The 22,995-nt window shown below is 53.1% G+C and overlaps 1 protein-coding gene across 1 annotated transcript in view; it reads left to right on the top strand.

Moving 5' to 3' along the window:
- Positions 1–22,995, top strand: part of HCN4 (hyperpolarization activated cyclic nucleotide-gated potassium channel 4) — a 97,894-nt gene that overhangs the window by 56,087 nt on the left and 18,812 nt on the right. The window contains 1 exon segment of the mRNA XM_010831421.1: positions 5–270. Within this exon segment, the coding sequence (XP_010829723.1) occupies positions 5–270 (266 nt within the window).

Consider the following 22,995-nt stretch of genomic DNA (forward strand, 5'->3'; position numbering starts at 1 on the left):
GCAGCCGGTCCCCGCCTCCTGCGAGCAGACCTCGGTGGACACCGCGATCAAAGTGGAGGGAGGCGCGGCCGCTGGAGACCAGATCCTCCCTGAGGCCGAGGTGCGCCTGGGCCAGGCCGGCTTTATGCAGCGCCAGTTCGGGGCCATGCTCCAGCCCGGGGTCAACAAATTCTCCCTGAGAATGTTCGGCAGCCAGAAGGCGGTAGAACGCGAGCAGGAGAGGGTTAAGTCGGCCGGGTTTTGGATTATCCATCCCTACAGCGACTTCAGGTAAGGGGCCCCGGCGACGGTCCGATGGGTTCTCTGAGCGGTCGCAGGCATGCTTGTCTTCTCGGCCCTGCCTCTCAGCCGGAGTTAACTTTCCTTCCTCGCGCTGGGAGCTTGGGGCGCCTCGAGGCTCCGAGACACCCCCAGACCTCCTCTTGCACCGCGCTGAGAACTTTCCTCTGTGCTCCAGCCTCCCAACCTCATCCTTTCCCGGTCTCGGCCGCATTAGAGGCAAGCTGAAAAGGTGTTCTGAGCCTGGCCTAGCCCTGCCCGCAGCCACGATGAGGCTCTGCCACCTTAAGCCCCACATCCCGCCTCCCTCTTCTGGGCTGCAGAGTCGGGGTGGACATCCCCAAGGCTGCTCCAGGTCTTTCAGCCTGCAGAGCAGGGCCCGGAAGACAGAGACTGACCTTTTGGCAGCTGGGCCAGCTCCTTGGGCGCTGACCCCAGGCATTATTATCTGCCTTCTGTTGTCCTGGGAAGCTGCAACTGGGGAGGAGCTCCAGGGAGACTGAGGTCACTGGGGCCTCAGGTCCAGGGTAAAAGCCTTCTGCACCCACCTTAGCCCTGGGCCCAGCCCCCCATGCTAAGTAGTGGGCCAGGAACAGGCACCCTGGGCAGCTGGCATCCAGATGAGCAGGGCAGCATGACCTTGCTTGTCGTGGTCAGTGAAGATGCCTGGTGCCCTGACTGATGAGCAGTTGCCCCGTGCCCCATTCTCACCCCAGTGGTCCAAGCTCCAGCATCTGCTAGGTCTTTGATGGATCAGCTATGGTTCCCCAAACGGTCTAACTACCAGTCAGGGAGAGGAACCCCGCCCCCTCCTCATCACCAGAGTAGATGCCACTCTGGGCCTGAGGGGGTACTGTGCAAAAAGAGAGATTGATGATTTTCTCTGAAGTTAGAATCAGTGATGCCCCTACCCTCATCAAGATGTTGGGGCCTCCCTGGGCTTTCCTGATGCACAGCATTGAAGTGAGTGTCGAAAACGTTCACTCTTTTGAGGTGGGTTTAATTCATTCTCTCCCTCTCTCCCTCTCTCCCTCTCTCCCTCTCTCCCTCCCTCCCTCCCTCTCTCCCTCTCCCTCTCTCTCTCTCTCTCTCTCTCTCTCTCTCTCTCTCTCTCTCGGGGCCCTGCCCCTTATTTAGCTCTCTTCCCTGCCTTCCCTGCTCGTCTGCCAATATAAATGAACATTTTGCCAACGCAGAGCCCTCTTTGCAAACTCCAGGGAAGCTAGGTTTGTAATGAGAGCAAAGCCGTTTTCCATCCAATGAGAGAGATTTCTTATGCTAGGAATGACCAGTCAGGCAACACTCAACGGCTTAAAATAGGTGGTGAATGGAGGGCCCCTACCTTTTCCTATTTTGAGGGATCGCTCTACCTAACTCTAATATCCAAGATTCCTGTTCCCAGAGGGCATGGGCATCCAGAGGACAGACTAAACAAACAGCTACAGTCCTCAATGAGCTGATGTGTGAGCTGATGGGAGACCCTCCCATGAGGAACTGTGGCTGCTTCCCTATACCAGTTTCCTAAAGTGTGGCCTCCCCTCAGTCAGTACTGGAGCCTGAGGATCCCAGCCTGAGCTAGGGGAGGTGTGGGAAGGTGCTGTTGTCTCCTGCATTCCCCCTTAAGGCGGGGCTTGGGGGGTGGTATCCTGGGCTCCTCCTGTCTCTGAACTCCCTGGTGGTGCTGGCAGGTAGGCCATGTCAATATCAACCTCCCTTCCCTTGCTTGGCTCCCTGCTGGCTTTGTTGTCTTAAAGCCTCTGTTCAGAGTTCTCACCACCAGCCTCATTGCCTGGGATGGGAGACTGCTAGGGACCAACCCCAGGTATGCCTAGCTTCTGCTTACAACAGGCATTAATGGAGCACCTTCTGGGAGCTGACTTTTACCCTCCCAGTTGCCCCTTACCTGGGATGCTGAAGGGGTGGGGCCGGGCTGACTGCATCTATCCAACCTCCCCTGCCTTCCTGATCGAACTCTGCCTATCTTGGCATGTCTGTCTGCAGTCCCCTTGCTGCAGAATCTCCTACTAACCACAGGCCACCTGGGACATGGCGGAGAAGAGGGTGGTAGGGATAGGGAGGTGTGGCTGCAATGGGATTGATAAATGGGCAACCAAAGAAGGGTCAGACTGGGCTTTGAATTTGGGTTTGTGCAACAAGCTACAGGAATTGGGAGCAGCAAGCATACACCTTCTGTGTGCAGCCTGATGCTAGGTGCGGTGCAAGAGAAGAAATCCAAGAAAAACTATGTGTGTGTGTGTGTGGAAGGGTTGTGATCATGCCTCTAGACCAAAGCAGCTGGTCTCATCTTCACAAGGTCAAAGAGACAAGGACTAGGGCCAAGTCTTCCAGGCTGAGAACACCCACCAACTCAACCCAGCCTCACTCACCACCCTGCCCCACCCGCCCCAGCCAACCCAGCACCCTAAGCCTCAGTCCCTTGAGTTTCAGCCACTGGCCTTGGGCCTCTATGTGGAGCCAATCCCCAGTGTCCAGCTCAGGCTTCACAAGAGCCTCTGTGAGCATTGTTCAGGCCCGTTGAGGATTGATTGATCATTTTGACGGGCAGGAAGCATTGATCCAACAGAATTGGTTTAATAAAGAATCTCCAGCAAACCACGATAGATTGAGTTTGTGGTTTGGAGTTCAGGGCTTGCTGTCACAGTCTGCTTCCGGCATCTCCTCTTCCTGGGGGAGAAAAGTTGGGTGCCTTTTCCAGGGGCTGGACTTGGCTACGCTCTGAAGGGCCTACATAACTTGGGGCCTGGAGATAACAGGCTTTTCTTGGTTGCCTCTGCTTCTGCACATCACCCACTACATGCACACATACCGTGTCCTGGCTACCCGCATGACTCCTCCAGTCTCTACACGCTTGTCTCACTTCCTCTCCCCTTCTACTCCGCACTTGCCTTTTGAACCCATATTTAGGGTTTGGTAAGGGAAGAGACCAGAACATGCAGCCCCTCAGGACTTTGCTCCCCAGGCTCCTGCCCAAGGCTGGTTGGCCCTTGGGTCCTGGGTGGGTCCTTCCTTCCACATGAACCATGTCTTGGAAGCTGAGCTTGGTGGTGGGAAACTGGAACAAGTAAAAAATAGTATCTGTGTGATCTTGTTTTCCCAAGAGGAGAGGAAAGGAGTGGGGAGACAGCCCCCCTTGCCCCAGTGAAGATGTACCTGGTTTTGTTCCCAGAAACTAGTCAGGCTTTCAAGTGTCAGTCTCAGGGGGTTGTCCTGAGTATGTGACCTCTAGGTGTCTGAGCAGATATCTTGGGGCTGTGCGTGTGGCCTTGGGGACTGGAGGGAAGTCCCTATGTAGGACGTCAGTTCGAGGGCTACTCCTATGCCCCAGACTCCAGCTTGGCCTTGAGAGTGGAGACAGGCAGAAGCTTGACTCTTCTCATCCCCCTGCCCATTCCATCTCCTCGCCTAAGCTTTCTGAAGCTATAAAGAAAGGAAGGAAAGAGCAGGCTCTGGAGGGTCCTTCTGCCAGGGGCAGAAACAGCTGGGTCCAAAACCACATAAACTGGGCCAATGGCTGGTAGGTCCCCGGGTTGGCCTAAAACTGACTTTCTGTGCTGCTCCATGGCCCAGGAACTGCCACCGCCCACCTCATGTCACTTCCTAGCCTTGTCTGCTAGGGGCGCCTGCTTGGGATATGAGCCTTCCCTGCAGCTCAGTTTTCCCATCCAGAAAATTGGTGTCTGCCAAGCCAGACACCCATTGTCCAGCTGTGGTCACCCGGTGGAGGTAAGGTGAACTGTGAGAGAACAGAAATGTGGAAGTGACCCCCGCCACCCTGGCCACACTGCTTCCTTCCCTTAGATCTGAGCAGACCAGATGGGCCTCTGTCCTTGGTTCAGGCCAGTGGTTCTGGATCTGCATCAGAGAACTGAGAACCTGCTGGAAACTATAGAGTTTCTATCCAGAAAGACACACGTATCCAGACACACTTGATATGCACACTCTGAATTTCTGGGGTCTGTGGACCCCTCCTAAGTTGAAGACCATCTAGGTTGTGAGCCTCACTCTGGGCCAGCCCCAAAGAGAGTCTTGGCCTGGGAGGGGCAGAGGCTGGCCTCCCAGAGCCTTCACTGGGGCCCTCTGTAACCTGAGGCTTGGGCTGCCCATGGCCTGCAGCATGCAAATGAAAACGGGGCAGACGAGATGCTTTAGGAGGAAAGGTGCCCTGCTGGGGGATGAGTGATTTGTCTGCCTCGTCAGTGCTCTGCCTGTCTCTCTCCCTTTCACCATGGGAAGGGTTGTTCAGGTCAGTAGTGAGGAGGAAGCAGGCAGAAGCAGGATGCTGGGCCTGGGGCGTTCTGGGGCCTTCCTGGGGGGTCTTGTCCAGGACTGTGCTTCTGCTATCAGTGTGGAAAGCCAGGAAAGACACTGCAGGCTGCTGTGGCGCTAGGGGAGGGGGAAGGGCATTGGTGCAGAGGGGAATTCCAAGGTGAGCTGCCTGGGTGGTGCTGTCAGCTGGCTCAGTGGGCAGCAGGATTCTCCAGTGACGAGGACGTGCTCCACCTGCTAAGACTCGGGCAGGTGGAGGATGTGCTGCAAAGGCCAGCATCCAGCGCAGGGCCAAGGTGCTCCCGGGATGTCGGGTGCACAGAAACCCAATGGGGCAGGGGGACCAGGACCCTCTGGGTTCTCCCCATTGCAAGGCTTCAATTCCCTGTCCAGCTGCTGCAAGATGAGGCCGGGGGCCTTTCTCCTGCCCGGCCCCGCCCCATTTGTTCCCTTGGCTGCTGTGAGCGCCAGGCTTTGGGGCAGTCAAGTGGGCTGTCTCACACAATGCTGGGCCCCCTGCCTTCCATGTGCCCTCCTCTCCCAGGCTGAGGGCCCTGGGGTCTCCTGGGATGCCTTCTCAGCCCAGTGTGGCCACCCTCATCCATCTCCCCCTCCTTGCCCATCACATGGCATTTGCATAGAGCTCTGTGTCGGTCACAGTGCAGCGCTTCTCATGCCATCCTGGCATCCTACTCACCAAGGGCCTGTTAAAATGCAAATTCTGACTCTTTAGGTCTGGGATGGGTCTGAGCTTCTGCATCCTGATAAGTGCGCAGGTGAACCGAGGCTGCTGGTACCCCGCCTAGAACCATGCTGAGAGTACTGAGGTTCAGAGCGTGTGTTCCATGCATAACCTGGGCTCCCTGACTGAGTTTCTTGAGACCAGAGACTCTCCTCCTCTTGGCCTCGAGGACATACAACAGGGTGAGTTCTGTGAACTGAGTTGAGTGGCCCTCAGCCACAGAGGTCGGCACAGGCTTGGGGATGTCAGATCCACGGCCTCCCTCCCTTCCTGCATCACTGCCTGGACACTGCCGGCCCCGGATAGTGGCTGTTGGGATGGGGTGAGCAGGAGGAGGCCAGGTGGCCCGAGGGCCCTCATTAATCCGTCCTGTCCCACTGTTTTCACAGCTTCTTGCCCCTTCAAAGGGCCGGAGGGGTGGCCGGCTAGAGAAGGGGAGGGGAGTATGGTGACTGCTGTGTTGTAATGAGATTTCTGGGAAGGAACAGATGTTGTCAGTGAGGGAGTCCAGAGGTGCCAGGCAGGCAAGCTGGTGTGAGGGGAAGCTGATGGTGGCTGGCTGGGAGGAGGACAGACACATTCAGTGAGAGCAGTGGCCTTGGCACCTTCGGAGGGGGGGTCTCAAGCTTAATGCCCCTTCCCCCACCCCAGACCATGCCTAGCGGCCCCACTGGGCTGGACTTGCCTGTCACTTCTCGCTGCCACTGCCCAGCCTGGTAAGCATCCATCTACATCTAGATGACAGGGCTGACAAGTGTCATCGCAGCCTGAGTGGCCCTTGTGCCTGTCACAACACTGGCCACCGTGGGGGAATTCACCCAGAGCAGAAGGTCTGGCCCCAGTCCCCCGGGGGACTTGTCATGTAACTGAGGAGGCAGCCGGCTCCAGCACATATACCCCTTGGCTCAAGGGCTCTCACAGAGCTGCTGCTGCCAGCTGCTAATTAATAGAAGGGCTACTGAGGCCGGCCAGGCAGTCCTGCTTGGGCCCAGGGGATGTTGAAGAATCCACATTTCCCAGCCAGAGCGGGCCACAGGGAGGCCAGGGGCACTGCCTTGGCTTCAGAGAGGATGTTCTCTGCCAGCCAGGCTTTACCAAGAAAGCATTGCCAGGGCCCTGGAAATCTGTGATCCTGGAGCCTAGGCGGCCACTCAGAGACACTCTGTATCATCATCACTTACCCAGAGCCGGGGCGAGAGTCTGCCCAGTGAGGTAGTGAGCTCCCTGTCACCGAGGCTGCTCAAAATGAGACAGCAGTACTTACACCAGAGGTTGCTAAGCAGCATCCTGTGGACCAAATACAGTGCCTAGATGTGTTCTGTTTGGCCAGCACAGCGTGTCATAACAAGTCTGAGACAATGTTTAAAACGGAAGGATGTCAGACAAAGATTTGGCTTCCCAGCTTCTCTTGAAAAATTGGAAACTGGCAATGCCGGCCCCACGTTCCCACCCCACGGCAGGGAACTGGCGCTCAGGAGAGGCCTTAACCTGGCTTTTGGTCTCCAGGTGCCCACAGTCCCCTCCGGTCCTGTGGTCTCTGGCCTGCACCCAGCCGTATCACTTGTGCGCGCTGCCTGACCCCGCGGGCTTCTGAGTTTACAACTCTGGACTCCAACCAATAGAGACCGAAGGCAGGTGGACTCACAGACCAATAACCACCACTTACGAACCACAGCCACGTGCCAGACTGCTAGGAGCTCCATTTCTCATGTTTCACTTATTCTTCACTGTGGCCCGAAAAATAGGTTCTATTGTCCGCAGCTTACAAATATGGGAACTGAGGCTCTGATGGGGGAAAAAAAAAGGATTTGCTTGAAATCACACAGCTCTGAAGCACCAGAATTTTTAATAGAATTTGAACCTGTTCTCTAGGACTCAAAACTTGTACTTGTCCCTTTTCTCTCTTCCTTCTTTTCTGTGTGTGTGTGTGTATGTTAGCTTTTAAAAGCTAAATTACAAAAGTAGTTCAAGAAAACATTCTCCTAAGGATGAAAACATGGCAGATAATACTGAGCACACATTATCTGTGTGGAGGAGCTCAGCTGGCATGGGAAATTGAACAGGCCTCAGAGTACCAGATCTGGACAGGGCTTAGCAAGCTCCTGGCCTAAAGTCTTTATGTTATAGGTAGGGAGCAGAGGACCAGAGACGGACAGTGACTGGCCCAAGGTCATAGAGTAAGTCCAAGTCAGAGATGAAACCATAACCCAAGAAGGGTTTTGGCTCAGAGGTCTTAGGGCTCCACAGCCTACCCCACCCCCAGCCAGAGAGGGGTCCAGGGAAGAGTTCTGAATGGTCTCATCACTGGGACGCTTTTTTGTCTCCCCAGCCTCATGCCTGAATTTTGGACTGTTGAGTATGTTCAGGATCCATCTTAATTTAAGCTCATGCCTATCCTAATCCCCCACCCTGGGGCTGCTGCCCCTGGGGATCTGGACTGGGACACTTGCCCACCTGCTCCCCCTGCACAGCCTGACATGGAGACCTTTGGGATTTTGGAACTACATCTGGATGCCACTGATGTCTTTGGGGTTCAAAGGGGAAGGGGACAAGTAGCCAGTGGTGTCTGTGTCTTCTCCACCAGAGAAATATATGGTCACGGGGTCTGTGAAGAGTGGAGTCAGTCTGTGGCTTAAGGCTTAGTGTGCGACCAGGATCAGGGCTCAGCCTGGGACCAAGATAAGGCCTTGGTCTGAGGTGAGGAATTGGAGTCCTTGAACAGAGTCTTGGAGCCAACCTCAGTGCCTCCCTGAAACACTGGGGCTGGGGACAGGGTGGGCAGGTTGTCCATTCCATTCTCTGCCCTGCCAACCCCACCCCCAAAATCCCCCCTTCTTTTAAGCTCCCAGAGCTCCTACACCTCTTAGCATCTGAGCCAGCTGCCTGTGGTCTTCTCAGGGAGGTAAAGTACGAATTATAAATACTCAAAGGTTCTACCGCTGCCAAAGCCAGAGCCACCAAACCTCACACGTGCCCACTCCTGCCATGCTGTGGTCTCTCATTGTTTGGAACTGTATCTATCTTCCCAGCCAGGCAGCCAGCTAGTGGCTCCTGCAGAGTAGTGCTCGGGCTGGGCAGAGAGATGTGCTGGCTTGGTAGAGGCACTCCCTATTTCCCACTGCATCCCCATCTCTGGGCTCCCACAAATAGCCGAGCAAGCCGTGGGACCTCCAGGTCTGCTCTCGGCAGCTGCGGGGGCCTGATAATTGGCTGATGATGATTTTGTGTCTGTCTAAGCATTTACCCGTGTGGGTGGATATGTTATGTCTGCACAAACGAGGCTTTCAGAAATTAATACATAACACAGGACTGGCTAATACCTTGTCTTCTGGGCTTGGAAAGGGGTGAATGAAGGGAGGTTGTGCCCACTGGGAGATCAGATGCTCCAGTCCAAGATTATTTTCACCCATCATGGAGAATGGGGATCTCTACCCGTCTGGCAAATAGGAGGGTAGTATTTCAGCTTCTCTTAGCTGAAATAACCCTGGTCGGCTTTGCAGGAGGGCAGATAAGAGATAGACCAATTTGGACTGATGGTCGGGGAAGGCTTCCTGGAGGAAGCAGAGCTGAGCTGGATCTGAAGGAGAGAGAGACCCATTATGCACACTTTCTTGGAGGCGAGTGCCTGGGACCTTGAGACGCCTGACTGGGTATTGTCAGACAAGGGGGCAGATTACTCCAAACCTGCCCTTTTGGACCTCCACTCCTGAAGCTTAGCCCTTGAGGACTCTGACCCCATGACCCCGGGTCTTGCCCCCCAATGCTGCCTGAGTATGTGTGTGTGTGCATTTGCAGGTAAGTTTGTCTGTGTCTCTCTGGCCTCTGACCCTGGGTCCTTGCAGCCCAGGCCAGCTCTCCCAGGCCTCAGTCCCAGCTGCACAGCCTCTGAGAAGACTGCTTTCTTCTGCCATCCTAGACCCGGAAGGCAGATGTTACCACTGTAATAATGTCACTGAGTGTGTGGCCTGGAGCCCAGAAGTAATTACCCTGCGGTTCCCCATCACAGGCTGGAGCAGCCCCTGTCAATGATTAACCTGAGTCCCCAGCCACTTGACGCCAAAGCCAGCCATGGGCTTCTCCTACCTACGATTTGTCAGAGGATACTAGGTGATATCCCCTTCCCCACGGACAGGAAAGACCCTCCCCCTCAAGCCCACAAGGCTCCTAAATGCCACTGGCAGCTTTTTGAAGAAATATGGTCCAGGAGGAGGGACTCTGCAGCTGTGGCCTGTCCTCATGTAACATCAGGGCCAGCCCAGCCCGGAACCCTGGGCCTCTCATCCCAAGCTTCCCCGGCTTGTAACTGTCCACCCTCCCACGCTGGGTTTGCCTTCCTGACCCTCATCCTGTTCTGCCGGGTGACCTCAGTAAAGTCCTTTCCTCTCTCAGAGTCCAGCGTCATAGCTCAGTCTGAGGCTGAGAAGGGAGCAGAGCTAATTGGCCAAATAGGTATTGAACCCATAATCCTGACCCCATTAGTGCAAATTGAGCCGGCAAAGCAGGGACCGCGCTGCTGACAAGTAGAGCTGATGAGAATCTCCTGCCCTGTTTCCTGAGACTCTGAGAGGCCCATCCAGGCGTGATCTTGGATTTACATGGCCCCTGTGCTCCCGGAGTGTGTGTGGGGTTCCTCTTTCTGTGGCGTCTCCACCAGCCCGTATCCTGGGGATCAGGGCCGGGGCTCCCTAGCACATTGTTCGGTTATGCTGTGTCTGTTGCCTTCCACCCCCCCAGCCATTAGATCACAGCCCCTGTGGGGGTGGATATCAGGCTTTTCTCTGCGCAGAGGCCCCCACCCACCCCTTCCTCCCAGTCACCTCTTCTCTGGGGCCGGGGCTGCTGTCTCCTCCTGGAACTTTCAACATGGTCTCAGTTCAGATAGGAGGATCCACGGAGACCAGGTCACATGGACAGCTAAGGCTGGAAGAGTCCTGCAGGGCAGAGCAGTAGGACCATTGGCTTTGGAATTGGCAGGGGAAGGAAATGCGACAATGTCCATCCTGTCCCAGAGGCTCTGGGGAGTCATCTTCCTGCCGTGTTGCTCCAGGGCTTCTGTGGACAGAACCAAGGGGGCCAGCTGGAAGAAGAGGCCAGGTGAGACCAGGCTGTGCCCCATGTAGCTGGGTGGGCTGAGCCATGCCCTTACCACCTTGGCTTTGCTCTCCTCATCTGAAAATGGAGCTGGAGAGGGGTTGGGTTTTAGCATGACCCCCAATCTGAAACTGGTGGTTGTAGAGTCACCTGGGAGCTTTCTGCAATTATGGATGCCTGGGTCTCCATGCATGAGGCCTGGGCAGGTAGAAGTTTGGGAAGCACCCAAGTGAGCTGGGCACCCCGAGTGCCCTTTCTGCGCTAACCGTCTGCCAGTCTCCCACTGCAGTGTGTTCACCATAGCCCTCCAGTGCTTCCCAGAACCTGGTAGTGAATACCTCCAAGCCATTCATGACGTTCTACTCCCCAGGGAGTCATTCCCTTTCCTTCCTCACGGCAGGAGCAAAGAGAATCATAAAACTCTGGGCCTATTGGGACCCCAGGGAACATGGCCCTTGCTCTGTGTCCTTGTCAAACTGTGTTTTCCTGGAGGGAAGGCAGAGTCCCATCCAGCTCATGTCCCCAGAGCCCAGGCACTCCCGGGAGAACCCCATCCTAACAAGAAGAGGGGTCCGTAGAGAGAGTCAACGTTTAGCCACGGCCCTCCCCCAATCCCCGCCGGTGCCCTTGTTCACCGTGTCTGCCGCCTGCTTGGCCTCAGGAAGTTCTGCTCTGAGTGCGTCCCATCTCCTCCTTGATGAGGTGTGCCTTCCTGCAGAAGCCGGTGAGCCCTCCTACCTGATCTCCCTTGAGCTTGTGCTCACGTGCGACTCCACAGCAATATTCTATTTTTACTTCATTCTCCTAAGTGGGAAGAGCTGTGCTGGGGCCTTTTTTGTTTCTTGTAAGCCAGCTGAAGAAGTTCTCCATTGCTGGCCCCCTCTACAATTTCCCCCAAATGGTCTTAGTGACGCTCAGAGAGGTTGGACCACTAGCCTTAAGGAACACAGCATCCTGGCAGTTCAGGGCCATTGTAGAGTAGGTGACCCCTGCTGTATAGTTTGGTGTGTGTGTGTGTGCACGCGTGCACGTGCATGCTTTTATGCTACTGTGTGTCTGATGAGTGCACAGATTTAGAGTCTTCAGTACAGGGCTGGGGCCTTCAGAGAAGCAACGGGTTGATGTCTTGGGTGCTCCTCATGGCCAGGGCTGGGCTTGGCTGTGCCTTTGAGAAGGTGCAATAACAATTCTTTCCCCGAGGAACTCTTTCCTCTGCACCTTCATGGCTCCCCATGTCCCCAGAAGAGTCCTGACTACTCAGTCTGACATTCAGTATGCCCCCATCCTTTCTTTGGGTCAGGATTGAGTTCAGGGAGGGAGTGTCATGGATTTCTGAGATGGGTGCTTTTCTCTCAGCAAGCTTTCCCCCTGGCCAGCTGCCCTTGGCTAGCCTCTGCACTGCAGAGATCCATGGAATCAGCATGTCTTTAGAGAGTGTCTGGCTCCATCCTCTCATTGTACCACTGTGGACACTGAGGCAGGGATCGTGGGAGGCAGGGACTCCTTCAAGGGCACACAGCAAGTAAGAGACTGAAATGGGTAGAACCCAAGACTCTTGGCCCCTGGTGTAGCTTCCTTCTGCTGGATAGCACACACCTCCTTCTTGCAACCACAAGGCCAGCCTTCCTGACCAGTGGGCACTCTCAGGTCCCATCCATTTTGGGGTTTTTGTGCCCAACAAGCCATGCTGCTCGCCCCTAGACTGAGGGCTTCTCGAAGAGGGACTGAAACCGCTAGGTGGCATTCTGGGGGGCCCTGAGGAGCTCCAGTCCTTTATGTCTCAGCTCAGAAAGATTTCAGCAAGAGGCAAGTGATAGATAAGAAGTGATTTATTAGAATAGGATGCTTGTGAGGCTTACAAGTGGGTGGGTGAGAGGGTACCATGCCAAGAACTTAGTGGGCTACAGTTTTATAATCAAAGGAGACTAAAACCACCTTATTCCTCATTCTTGAGTAGACATCACACTTCCATCATCAGTTACTCCTCTCTGTTGTGTGGGGGAATTTTCTTGTCCCTATATGGTCAAGCCAGGACTGTCATGGCACTATGGAAAAATTATCTCAGGTCTCAGTACAGTGAGGGTCTTACACTTTGAAATGTTCCCTTTCCACACACCTCTGGATCCCCTTAGTCCTGAGGCCAGGACCTGCATCTAAGTGGTTGTAAGAATAATAATGATGATGGTAACAGCCAGCATATGCTGATTACTTGCACTGTGTAGTACATTATTAATGTTATCTCATTGAATCATCTTGGAATCCTGTGAGATGGGATTAAAGGTCTCATTTTGTACATAAGAAAACAGATTCAGAGAGGTTGAGGGAATTGTCCAAGGCCACACCGCCAGGTATCCGGACACTAGAGAGCGTCTCTGCTGCACTGTCTGCTGTGACCTAGCTGCTCCACGTGTGGCCCCTGGACCAGTGGCCTCAACATTGCCTGGGATCCTGTAAGCAATACAGGTGTCGGCCCTCACCCCACACCCAGTGAATCCGAATCTGCATCTTGGTAAGATTCCCCAGGTAATTTAGGCACTGTGCAGTGTGATTAAAAGATCACAGAAGGGGAAGGGAAGGTTCTAGCAGTTTCAGCCCTCACACAGCTCACCTTCTCCTTGGGGAATGGCTGCAACTAGCCCTCATTGTTTGCTGAGGGACTAGGAACTCAGCCCAAGACTGAGAGGGACCAGGGAAGAGTTACCAGGGAAGAGGCAGGGGTAAAATGTCATTTTGTCTGGGTCTTCAAAAAAACAGAAACAAAGCCAAATTATGTTCTTCAGGTAATAGCGCATCCTCACAGGAAAGCGAGTTCCCAAAAATACTCCAGAATCTGGATAACCCACCATAAGCCCAGCGTTAGCTGGATGCCCTTGTCTGAATCGCACTGGTTGGGAGGCAGCCTCAGGCGGCCGAGGGAGCAGCTACCTGGGAGCCCTGTGATTCTGAATCAGAGAGTTTGAGGTGGGTTAAAAATAGAGCCTTAGTGGCCAGGCGGGGGTGGAAGACAGCAATTCATCTGCTGTAGGGGAAGACCCCAGGCTGGGTCAGGGGACGGTGGACCAGAGGAGGGGCGTTGGGGAGGCGTTTATTCCTCTTAGAGGCCGGAGTTGAGGGCGGTGGGAGGCAGAGCTTTCCAGTGTGAGAGGGGCGGGGGGCAAAAAAATACCCGACTCCTGCGCCGCGTCCCCCTCGGGTGGGTGGAGCATGGTGAGGGGGGCTGGGCCGCAGCTCTGCCTCGGAGAGCCTGTGATGGGGAGGGGCTGGTCCCTGCTTCCCAACAGTTGTTATTGGTTGTGGGAGAGGGAAGGCAGGGAAGGTGTCCCACGTGTGTGCGTTCCCGCGCGGGGCGTGCGTACGTGTGTGTATGTGTGAGTTGTGGGCAGGCACGTGGTCTCCTTTGCCGGTTACACCTGCCCTTCAAACGGCCTCCCTCTGTCTCCTCATCCTTAACCGCCTCCAGAAAATCTGCTCCTCCTGCCGTTGCGTTAAGACAACACCTTTGTCTCAGCGCCTAGGAGTTCCCCGCGGACCCGTGTGTCTCACATCAGCGGACTCTTCACCACATGGGTCACTGGTCCGTGATTAATTTTTTTTTGGATTATTTTTCTGATTAAAAGGTAATATTTGCCCATTATGGGGAATTTAGAAAATAAAGAAAGCTATAATATAGAAAACAAAAATCACCCATAATCCACTACTTAGAAATAGCCATGTGACTTCATTTTTAAAATTTTTGACAGTCACCCTCTCTCCCCACCGCAACAGTGTTTAATACACGCATTTATTGAACAATAAGACAATTTTACTGAGACCTCACTCCCCCCACCCTTCTCCTTCTGGGTGCCGCTATTGTGTCTACATCTGGGAAAAGGAAGAGGTGTCATTTCTGCTCTTGGTTAACACACAGCAGGTGCGGGGAGACGAGACTAATCCTGGGTCTTCAAAGCGGGGGCGACGTAGGGGAATTCAAGGGAAGAAATGGAGCTGCCTCTTCTGTGCACCCCCCCCCCCCCCCCCTTCTGGATCTCTGTGCAAGCCTATCAGGTAGATGGGAGAATCTGCCAAGTCCCCACCAAGGGGGCGTGCCTGAAAGGAGGGGGCGTGTCTGTAATGAAGGGGCGTGCCTGAAAGGAGGGGGCTTGGTGTGTTCTGCCTTGCCAGGCTTGTGCTGGTCAGGATGGAAACACAGTCGTGGCCTTGGTTGACATCTTTAGCCTCAGTCACCCCCCACCAGCCCCTGTCATCCCTGTGTTAGAACCCCGACCCCACATTCTCCTAGCCCCTCTCTTGTTCATCTACCTTCCCCCACCCCAGCTCCCACTCCTCCTCCGTTACTTTTCTGCCATCATCTTCACTAGGTGGGAGCCGTTTGCTAGTGGATGTTGTTGGGAGTTTTCGGGTCTTGGCGCGGGGGGGCAGCGGTTTGCATGGGATAAGTTCTCCCTGCTCTTGGAGGAGGCCTGTGAAGGTTTCGTGGGAAGGAGTCAGGGTCTCAGAGGGCTGCCCATTTTGTGTAGCTTCTGCCGGGCCTCCTGCCACTCAGTCTCTGGCTCCCAAGGGACTCATTCAGTCATTCATTTATTCACTCATCCACCCATTCCCAGGCTTTTTTTTTGGACCTACCTCATAAAAGGAACTGCACTAAGTTCAGAGAGTCAAGTGACTACAATTACATCCTAGTGTGATAAACTGCTCAGTTCAGTTCAGTCCTTCAGTGGTGTCCAACTCTGCGACCCCATGGACTGCAGCACGCCAGGCTTCCCTGTCCATCACCAACTCTCAGAGCTTGCTCAAACTCATGTTCATCAAGTTGGTGATGCCATCCAACCATCTCATTCTCTGTCATCCCCTTCTCCTCCTGCCTTCAATCTTTCCAAGGGGTACCTCGCCAGATTTCCTGGGAGACAAAGAAGACCTCCCAGGAAAAATGACAGCTCCTCTGAACCAAGTGGCCTGGAGTGGTCAAGGCTAGGGAGGGTATCTCCAGGCAGAGGACAATATGTAGGAAAGCCTAGAGGAGAAGAAAAGTCCTGGGTGCCTGGGACATGGAAAGCTGCTGAGTGTGTCTGGAGCAGAACACCCAGGACAGGGCTAGAGGAGGCTGAGTCAGATCAGGAAGTGCCCCCAAATGACAGCAAGGAGCTTAGATTTTAGCTGGGCGCCTGGAAGGACTTTGGGTTTGGCAAAGCATGGAGAGGATGCAGACCCTGAGGTCTGTGGGGTCCTGGGAAAGGCAGGAGCCCAGGTAAGAAGATGCTGAAGTGGGCCAGGTGGTGGGTTGATGAGCCGTGCTGGATCCCACATGATTGAGCGTTGGAAGGTAAGCAAGATGGGAGAGTCGAGGATAATTCCTAGGTTTCCAGGCTAAGTGTCTGGATGAATGGTAGTATCACATGCTGGGAGCACAGGTTTGTGCAGGGAGCTGCTAAGTTATATCTGGCTCTGTCAAGAATGAAGTTCCCATTGGACATCCAGGTGTAGGTGTGTAGTCAGCAAGAGAGCACATGGCTGTGGGCTCAGGACAGAGAGGTATGGTTTGGAAGCCAGCCGAATAATTTTGAGACCTTGGGAGTTGGTGAGGTCACCCCAGGAGAGTGTAAAGAGGGAGAGGAGGTGGGGGCCCCCAAGAAACAAAAACATTTAAAGGTCACGGAGGGAAAGAGGAGCTCCTGCAATGGGAGGGAAAGGAGAACCAGAGAGAACAGAGAAGAGCCAGTGGAGCAGAGTGTCTCAGCGGAAATGGTGCACAGTGTCAGATGATACAGAGGGTCAAGACGGAATGGACTGGAAATTGTGGGATTTGGCAGCAGGATGTGTGCCTCGGCAGTGTTGCTGCAGGATTGAGAGGCATGCTGGGGAAATGGACGTGGAAGTGAGAGAGTGGGGACGGCCACACGTCTTTCAGGAAGCTTGGTTCTGAGGGGAGAAAAGATAAGATAGTGGGGGTTCGGGAGTGATTTTATTAAGTGCGAGATCTTAAAAGCTGATCAGAAGGGCCTGAAGATATGGGTGAGAGAGGGGATAACCTGTAATGTTCCTGGGGAGGAAAAAGGGAACAGTGTTGAGAGAGCAGATAGTAGAGTCATCAACTGATTCCTTGTGACTGGGGGGTGGAGGGGGAAAGCAGGGAGGGAGAGAGACAAGCAAGGGAGTAGTCAGATGGCAGGAAAAGAAGGGGGCATTTTGCAGGCTTCTGTTTCCTCTGTGAAGAAGTGCTGTTATCTGCTGGGAGGGAGGGGGAAAGTGGTGGTTTCAGAGCTTTGAGGAGAGAGGAGATAATTTGGAAAGGCCGCTGTGGGAAATGGGTGGGAAAGGCTGTTAGGGTCTCCTGGAGGATAGGCTGGCAGAGGTGAGGACCCTGCTGAGTACAGAAACACTGATGAGGAAATAGAGACACAAGGAGCTAAGGCACTTGGTATTTAGTAGGACTGGTCTGAGGTTGTGAGGTTTTCTGTACAGCCCACCCCCTTCCATGGAAACGGGAAGAGCTGATGATGGCTCTGAGTTACAGTTATGATCTAGTGAAGTCAGGGCCAGAGGACGGGGCAAGAGAGGTTGATGAGCAGAACCACTATGTGTGGGGGGAATGGGAGGAGGCAGGAGGGTTCTCACAGGATAATTAGAGGGCCAGTGACTGCAGGCTCCTGGGACACCAAAGAACAGACTTAGCATGATTGGATAAGAGAACTGGCAGAAAAGGAGGTTAGGGTGGGAGAGAGCACTGCTTATCTGAGATTAAAGATGGACCAACTGCAGACAGTGACCCAGTCCAGGATGTGCTGTTGGAAGGGACTGGAGCGAAGACTTTAGAGGCAGGACTTCAAGCCAGTGGGAGGCTGGGTGTTATTGCTGGTTGATGAGGGGGAGTAGAAGTCACCCAGGATGAAGGCAGGATTCGCAATGGAATAGAAGATTGTGAACCAGGTGCCAGCCTCACCACGGTCCCCAAGAGTGGCGAGTGGATGCTGTAAAGAAGGCCAGCAAATGACAGGATGCTCAAGAGATCTTGTAGACATTCCTACCACAGGCAGGAAGAGGCATTAGCGTGGACAAAGCTGCTCACTCCACCCTAACCTTGAGGTCTGTGGGGTTTGGGAGAGTGACGTCCTTAGGACACAACTAAAGTTCAGGTAAGGGAAAAAGCAGGTGGGTTAGAGGGTGAAGAAGTTGAGAGTGAAGGTACTGTGGAAGCGAGCACAGGGGACAGGTTTGGGAGGGAGAGAGGGAATAGGAGGAGGCACAGAGTTTAGGAAAGGGAAAATACTATCGACTGGGTTTATATTTGTATAGAGCGATAAGAAGTGGGACTCTGGAGTCAAGCTATTTGGGTGTGAAATCCCGATCTACCATATACAGCAAATTTCCCAACTTCTTGAGCCTCAGTTATCTCAACTGTAAAATGGGCGTATTCATAGTATCTACTTCATAGGATTAGATGAGATAGTCTATATAAGGGTCTCAGATGAGTACCTGGCAAACAGTAAGTTGTTGATGGCTGTCCTGAATTCTCATCAGCTTCATGGTCAGCTTGTGCAGTTATCTGTGCTGGGCCTAGAATGGAGGGGGAAGCTCTTAGCTCCCATCTAGTTCTCAGACATGAAGATGCCTGGCTTCTTTGTTTCGGGGCTGGAAGGAGAGTTAGGTAGTACCTGGTGAAACGGGCAGAATGTGACGACTGCTATCGCAGACACACTGCACAGTCAGGTGAAGTTCATGGAGGAGGAGGCAGTTGAACTGCCTCCTTTTGGATGAGAGAAGGGACTTCAAAAGATGGGGGTTCAAGAGATAGGGGCAGTTCTCAGAAGGAGGAGGAACCACAAAGTGGGCGGACATGAGACCACAAGTTGGGTGTCCCGTTGGCTCCTGTGAACGAAGTGGAAGGGAGAAGAAGGAAGAGGAGTCATGGGTGCGGATCTAGGAGCTTGAACCTTCCTCTATAGCCACTGGGGTCTCCAGAGTGGAGTTCAAGCATGGAGTGACATAATCATAATGTGGTTTGGCCAGATAACCCAGAGAGCATGTGACATGGAGGGAAAGAAAGAGGAGGCAGGGGACGAGGTGGGTGGCAGGGACAAAGTCTGCATGAGGAGTAGTGAGGAACTGATCTAGGACAGAGCTTTGGGGACAGGTTCAGAAGCTGTCATTGAAGGGGCCAGACAAGACTTGATTGCTGCTAGGGGGACCTGCAGGGGCAGGTGGGAGGACAGAGAAAGCAGCTGAGGGTGGCTGTGAGGTTTCCAGCCCAGGTGATTGAAATGCTGACTGTGCCCTTCAGCTTTGAGGAGGAAGATGCTGAGCTCAGCCTTGGACTTACTGGGTGGAGGAGCCAGCAGGCCCTCCAGGTGGCAGGCGGGAATGCAGTCTGGTGCTAGGAGTGGTGTCTGAGCCAACTGCGTGGGGGGCAGGGGGAGGGGTACAAGATGGAGCTGTGGGTGTGCTGCTTATCTGAGAGAAAGCACGGGAATACCTCCCCCTGCTGCTGCCAGCCCTGCAGGGGCACAAGCATGTCTGCGACAAGGCCCCTGCATTCAAGAAACCCACAGCATTCTAGAAGATCCAGGGCCAGACCTTGGGCTGGGCTTCAGTGAGAGGCTGAGAAGGCTCAGAAGTGGTAGCACTTCAGATGAATGTTGAAGATGGAAAAGATCTTAGCAGGCAAAAACCCAACATTCTCTTCCTTGCAGCCGACAGGATTCCCAGTGGCTACCATTTGTGTCAAAATGTATGCAAATGGATGTGCAAGAATATGTATGTGTGAAAATGGATATGTGTACAAAGGCAGAATTGCCCGATGACCCTCCCCATCCCATTGTTCCCTATGAACAGTGGTACAAAGATGAGAGCGTGTGTACAAAAATGTTTTTGTGTCTGTGTGCGTGTGAGAAAACATATGTGCTCAGAGGCAAGCGTGGGCAGGTGTGGACAAGAAGAAACTAAAGGAGGTCATCCCTGCTCTGGGACTTCCACTTCTGCCTCTGTTTTATCACCCTTCGCATCCTCTTCAGCCTCCAGGGAAGAAGAGGGCCCTTGGTCTGGCCCTTGAGTTTCTGAGTTCAGGGTCAGGAGCCTCCTGTCTTCTCTTCCCTCAGCTCCCCTGAGGCCATAACCTTCCTCTCAGACTGTGAACTGTTCCAGGTATTAATGGAGTGGGCTGTTGGGCTTTGTGCCACCCCCTTCCTTCTGCATGTGCCCCCGACCACTACTCCACTCCACCAAAGCCGACCCACAGGCCATTCCCTCCCTTGCTGGCTCCGACTTCCTCTTAACTTAGAGAACACTGGGATGGGGAAGGTCGTCTGGCTTTGGGGAGACCAAGTCTTCTAATTCAGGTTTCTGCCAACTCCAGCATGCCTGAGTCTGGCTATCCATTGCCTCCCTGCCAGGGCCTGCCACCCGCCACCATGGATGTATAGAGTCTGGATTGTGAGATTTATTCATGAATGATTCTACACCCAGTGGGAGTGGGCAGGGGAGCATTGGGCATAAAGCTTGAGGCTTTGGAATGTTACTATTCCTTCCTTTGTGAACCTCAGTTTTCCTTTTTACAGGTTGGGTACAACTTGCCCTACTGGCTGCTGATGACTGGGGTGCTTTTAATACTCAAAAGTTGTGTTGGTTTGCTCATCCAGGAAGTACCTCAGGAGTCCTGGTGTCAGGAGGATGAGTCCCCTTGAAACCTCTTTGCAACCTTCTTGTCTCTGGGGTGGGGGCTGTACCTGCTGTGGCAGGCTTACCTCCCCAGTGTGATGCAAAGATGCCAGAAAGGTTTGTCCACCTCCCCACATTCTGCTGAGGTGCCTAAACTCGCAAGAGGTCTGACTCAGGAGTTCCACTGACCTCTCTGAATTTGGGGTCTGCTCCTTCCTAACTGTGTGTACTTGGGGAGATACTGCTCTCTTGAGTCTCAGTGTCATCATCTATAAAATACAGATAATAGCAGCCACATTAGTCCTGGTGTGAGGAATAAATTAAGTAATGCATTGAAAGCACCAAATATTAGCAAGTGCTTGATATACAAGTTTTGGGGTCTTTTTGAATAGAGTGTTGTCAGTCACCAAGGAGTCCCCAATGAAAATGCCCAGGGACATTAAGGAATCACTTGAGATGCTTCTGATCACTAAGACTGGAGGAGAAGAGGGGCCAGAGAGGTGTGGAGGCTGTTGCCAACTTCCCCTGGCTAGACCAGTGCGGTTGGGCTGGCAGGCACACCGGGAGCTGTCCGTGGTGCTGAACATCAAAAAAAAATTTTTTTTTTTTTTTTGCTCTTACCCGGCCCAGCCTTCAGAAATCTGTGCAATCGTCTGGCAAAGAGTAAGGAACATAGTGTACACGGCCAAGGTCAGCTCCCAAAGCCCAACTCCGATTACCTCTTCCAGGAACACTTTATGACCTCATCCGTCTAGGCCCCCAGGAGCCCACCTTTTCAGATGCCTGGGCTGCCTGAGATGGTTTCTTACATCATTGCCCAACATGTCTTCTGTCTAAACCTTGTCCTCTGATTGGACCATGAGCTCCCTGAGATCAGGGCATCTCTCTGCTGAGTTAAATAGATTCTGCCATCCAGTTGTCCAGGGAATATTTTGGGCCCTGACTTCCACCACTGGCTACTTGAACCATTATAAGTTCCCTTTCACCACTCCAGCAGATGCTTTGCTTTGACTCTTCCCTGGAAGATTTCACTTACCTTCCTCACCTCTTTCCTGTTGACTTGAATTACTTATTTACTCATTTAAAAATATGGGCTAGGCATAGGTCAGAGCATTTTACAAATATCAATTCATTTCACTCTTTAAAAAGTTCCACTAGTTCGTTAATATTATCCTCATGCAGCAGATGAGGAAACTGAGGCTTAGAGAGATTAAATGACATACTAGTAAATGATGGAACCAGGAATCAAGTTCAAGTTGGTTGGCCTAAGAGCCTGTACTTCTTTCTTCTTACCACATTATGCTGCCCTTTGAGTTTCTCTTTGATGCTCCAGAACAGTGGTGTGTGGGAAGAAGTGCTCTAGTATTCTGACCCCAGCCCAGATCAGGCACCAGAAATATCCCTTAGCATCTGGAAACTCATGATTGAAACAATTAGTCAGAATGCAAGGAAATGGGTGTTTTTGCCTCGTGTAATTTGGTTTTATGAAGATCACTAAATGCAAACATTCTCCTGTTAATTACTGCCTCAAATTTGGGCTGTAATTGAGAGAACTAGAGCTTGGAGAGTGTAGAAACTGCTGGAGTGGCAGGCCTACCCAAGTCAGCATTCCCAGCCGCCTTGCACCCGCTCTGTTAATTTTAGAAACTCTTCCAGTCTGGGTATATTATTAGCTTTATGTACAGAGGGCCACAGGGCCCTCCATGGCCTCTATGTCACAATTTTTTGTTTTGTTTTTCCCAAGAGATTAAGTAAAAGGAACAATGACCATGTGTATATAGGGGTGTTTGCACACTGCCTGTGTGAAAGGGGATACCTGTGTATGGCACTAATGAGTTGTCAGCAGCTGTTTTTGAATGAGTTCACAAGGCTGAATGAAGCATGTACACAGCTTGAAAGCAGCATAGAAGCTGAAACCACTCTCGCAGGGCCCACGAGTCATTAGCAGGATGCTCCGTGTGCTGTGGAGTGGGTGTGAAGGCTGGGGTGGGTTTTCCCAGGTGGCATAAGGGAGTGGGGCTGATGAAAGGGTGGTGGGCTGAGGGGCAGGGAAGGAGACAAAGTTGACCTCTTGGCACCAGACTTAGAATGAAAAGCCTTAGCCCAGTGAAGCTCTGACTTGAAGTCTCATCTTGAGCCCCTGAAGAACATGGCTTTCAAAGGAGCGGCCAGAAGCTGTCTTTTGGGAAGCCGCACTTGCCTGGGCTGTGTGACATGGGACAGCCGCCTCGCCCTCCTTCCCTGAAGCAGGCCCTGCCCTCTTCTTGACTCATAGCATCATTTTGAGTCTGACAAAGAAAACAAGTTGCTGTGGAGTAATTTTTTTTCAAACTTTGACCTCATTAGTCAGGGACACTTTGGTTTTGTCCTGCTGTCTCCACTCTCTTCCTCCTGGCTTCCCTGCGGTAGAGAATTAAAGATGGCTGAACTGTTATTTCTCTTGGGAGAAGATAGGCTATGTCTGCCCAACATAATACCTTTATCTGTCATTGTGTAACTGTCTAAATTACTAGCAGAGAGAAAAGCTCTGCAGTGCAAGTCTTTTGTTTTAGGGCAGCTCTGGAGTGGCCGGTGCTTGGGCATATCACGCCTCTAGACACAGGGTCTACGCTTTCCTATGCTGCCTTCATACTCCCTGCTGCTGCTGCTGTGAAGTCGCTTCAGTCGTGTCCGACTCTGTGCGACCCCATAGATGGCAGCCCACCAGGCTCCCCTGTCCCTGGGATTCTCCAGGCAAGAACACTGGAGTGGGTTGCCATGTCCTTCTCCAATGCATGAAAGTGAAAAGTGAAAGTCAAGTCACTCAGTCGTGTCTGACTCTTCTCGACCCCATGGCCTGCAGCCTACCAGGCTCCTCCGCCCATGGGATTTTCCAGGCAAGAGTACTGGAGTGGGGTGCCATTGCCTTCTCCACTTCATACTCTCTAGGGGCCCTTTTTGGGCCAGGT

This window comes from Bison bison, unplaced genomic scaffold (genome assembly GCF_000754665.1).
Source record: "Bison bison bison isolate TAMUID 2011002044 unplaced genomic scaffold, Bison_UMD1.0 scf7180017864526, whole genome shotgun sequence".
Classification (NCBI taxonomy): domain Eukaryota; kingdom Metazoa; phylum Chordata; class Mammalia; order Artiodactyla; family Bovidae; genus Bison; species Bison bison.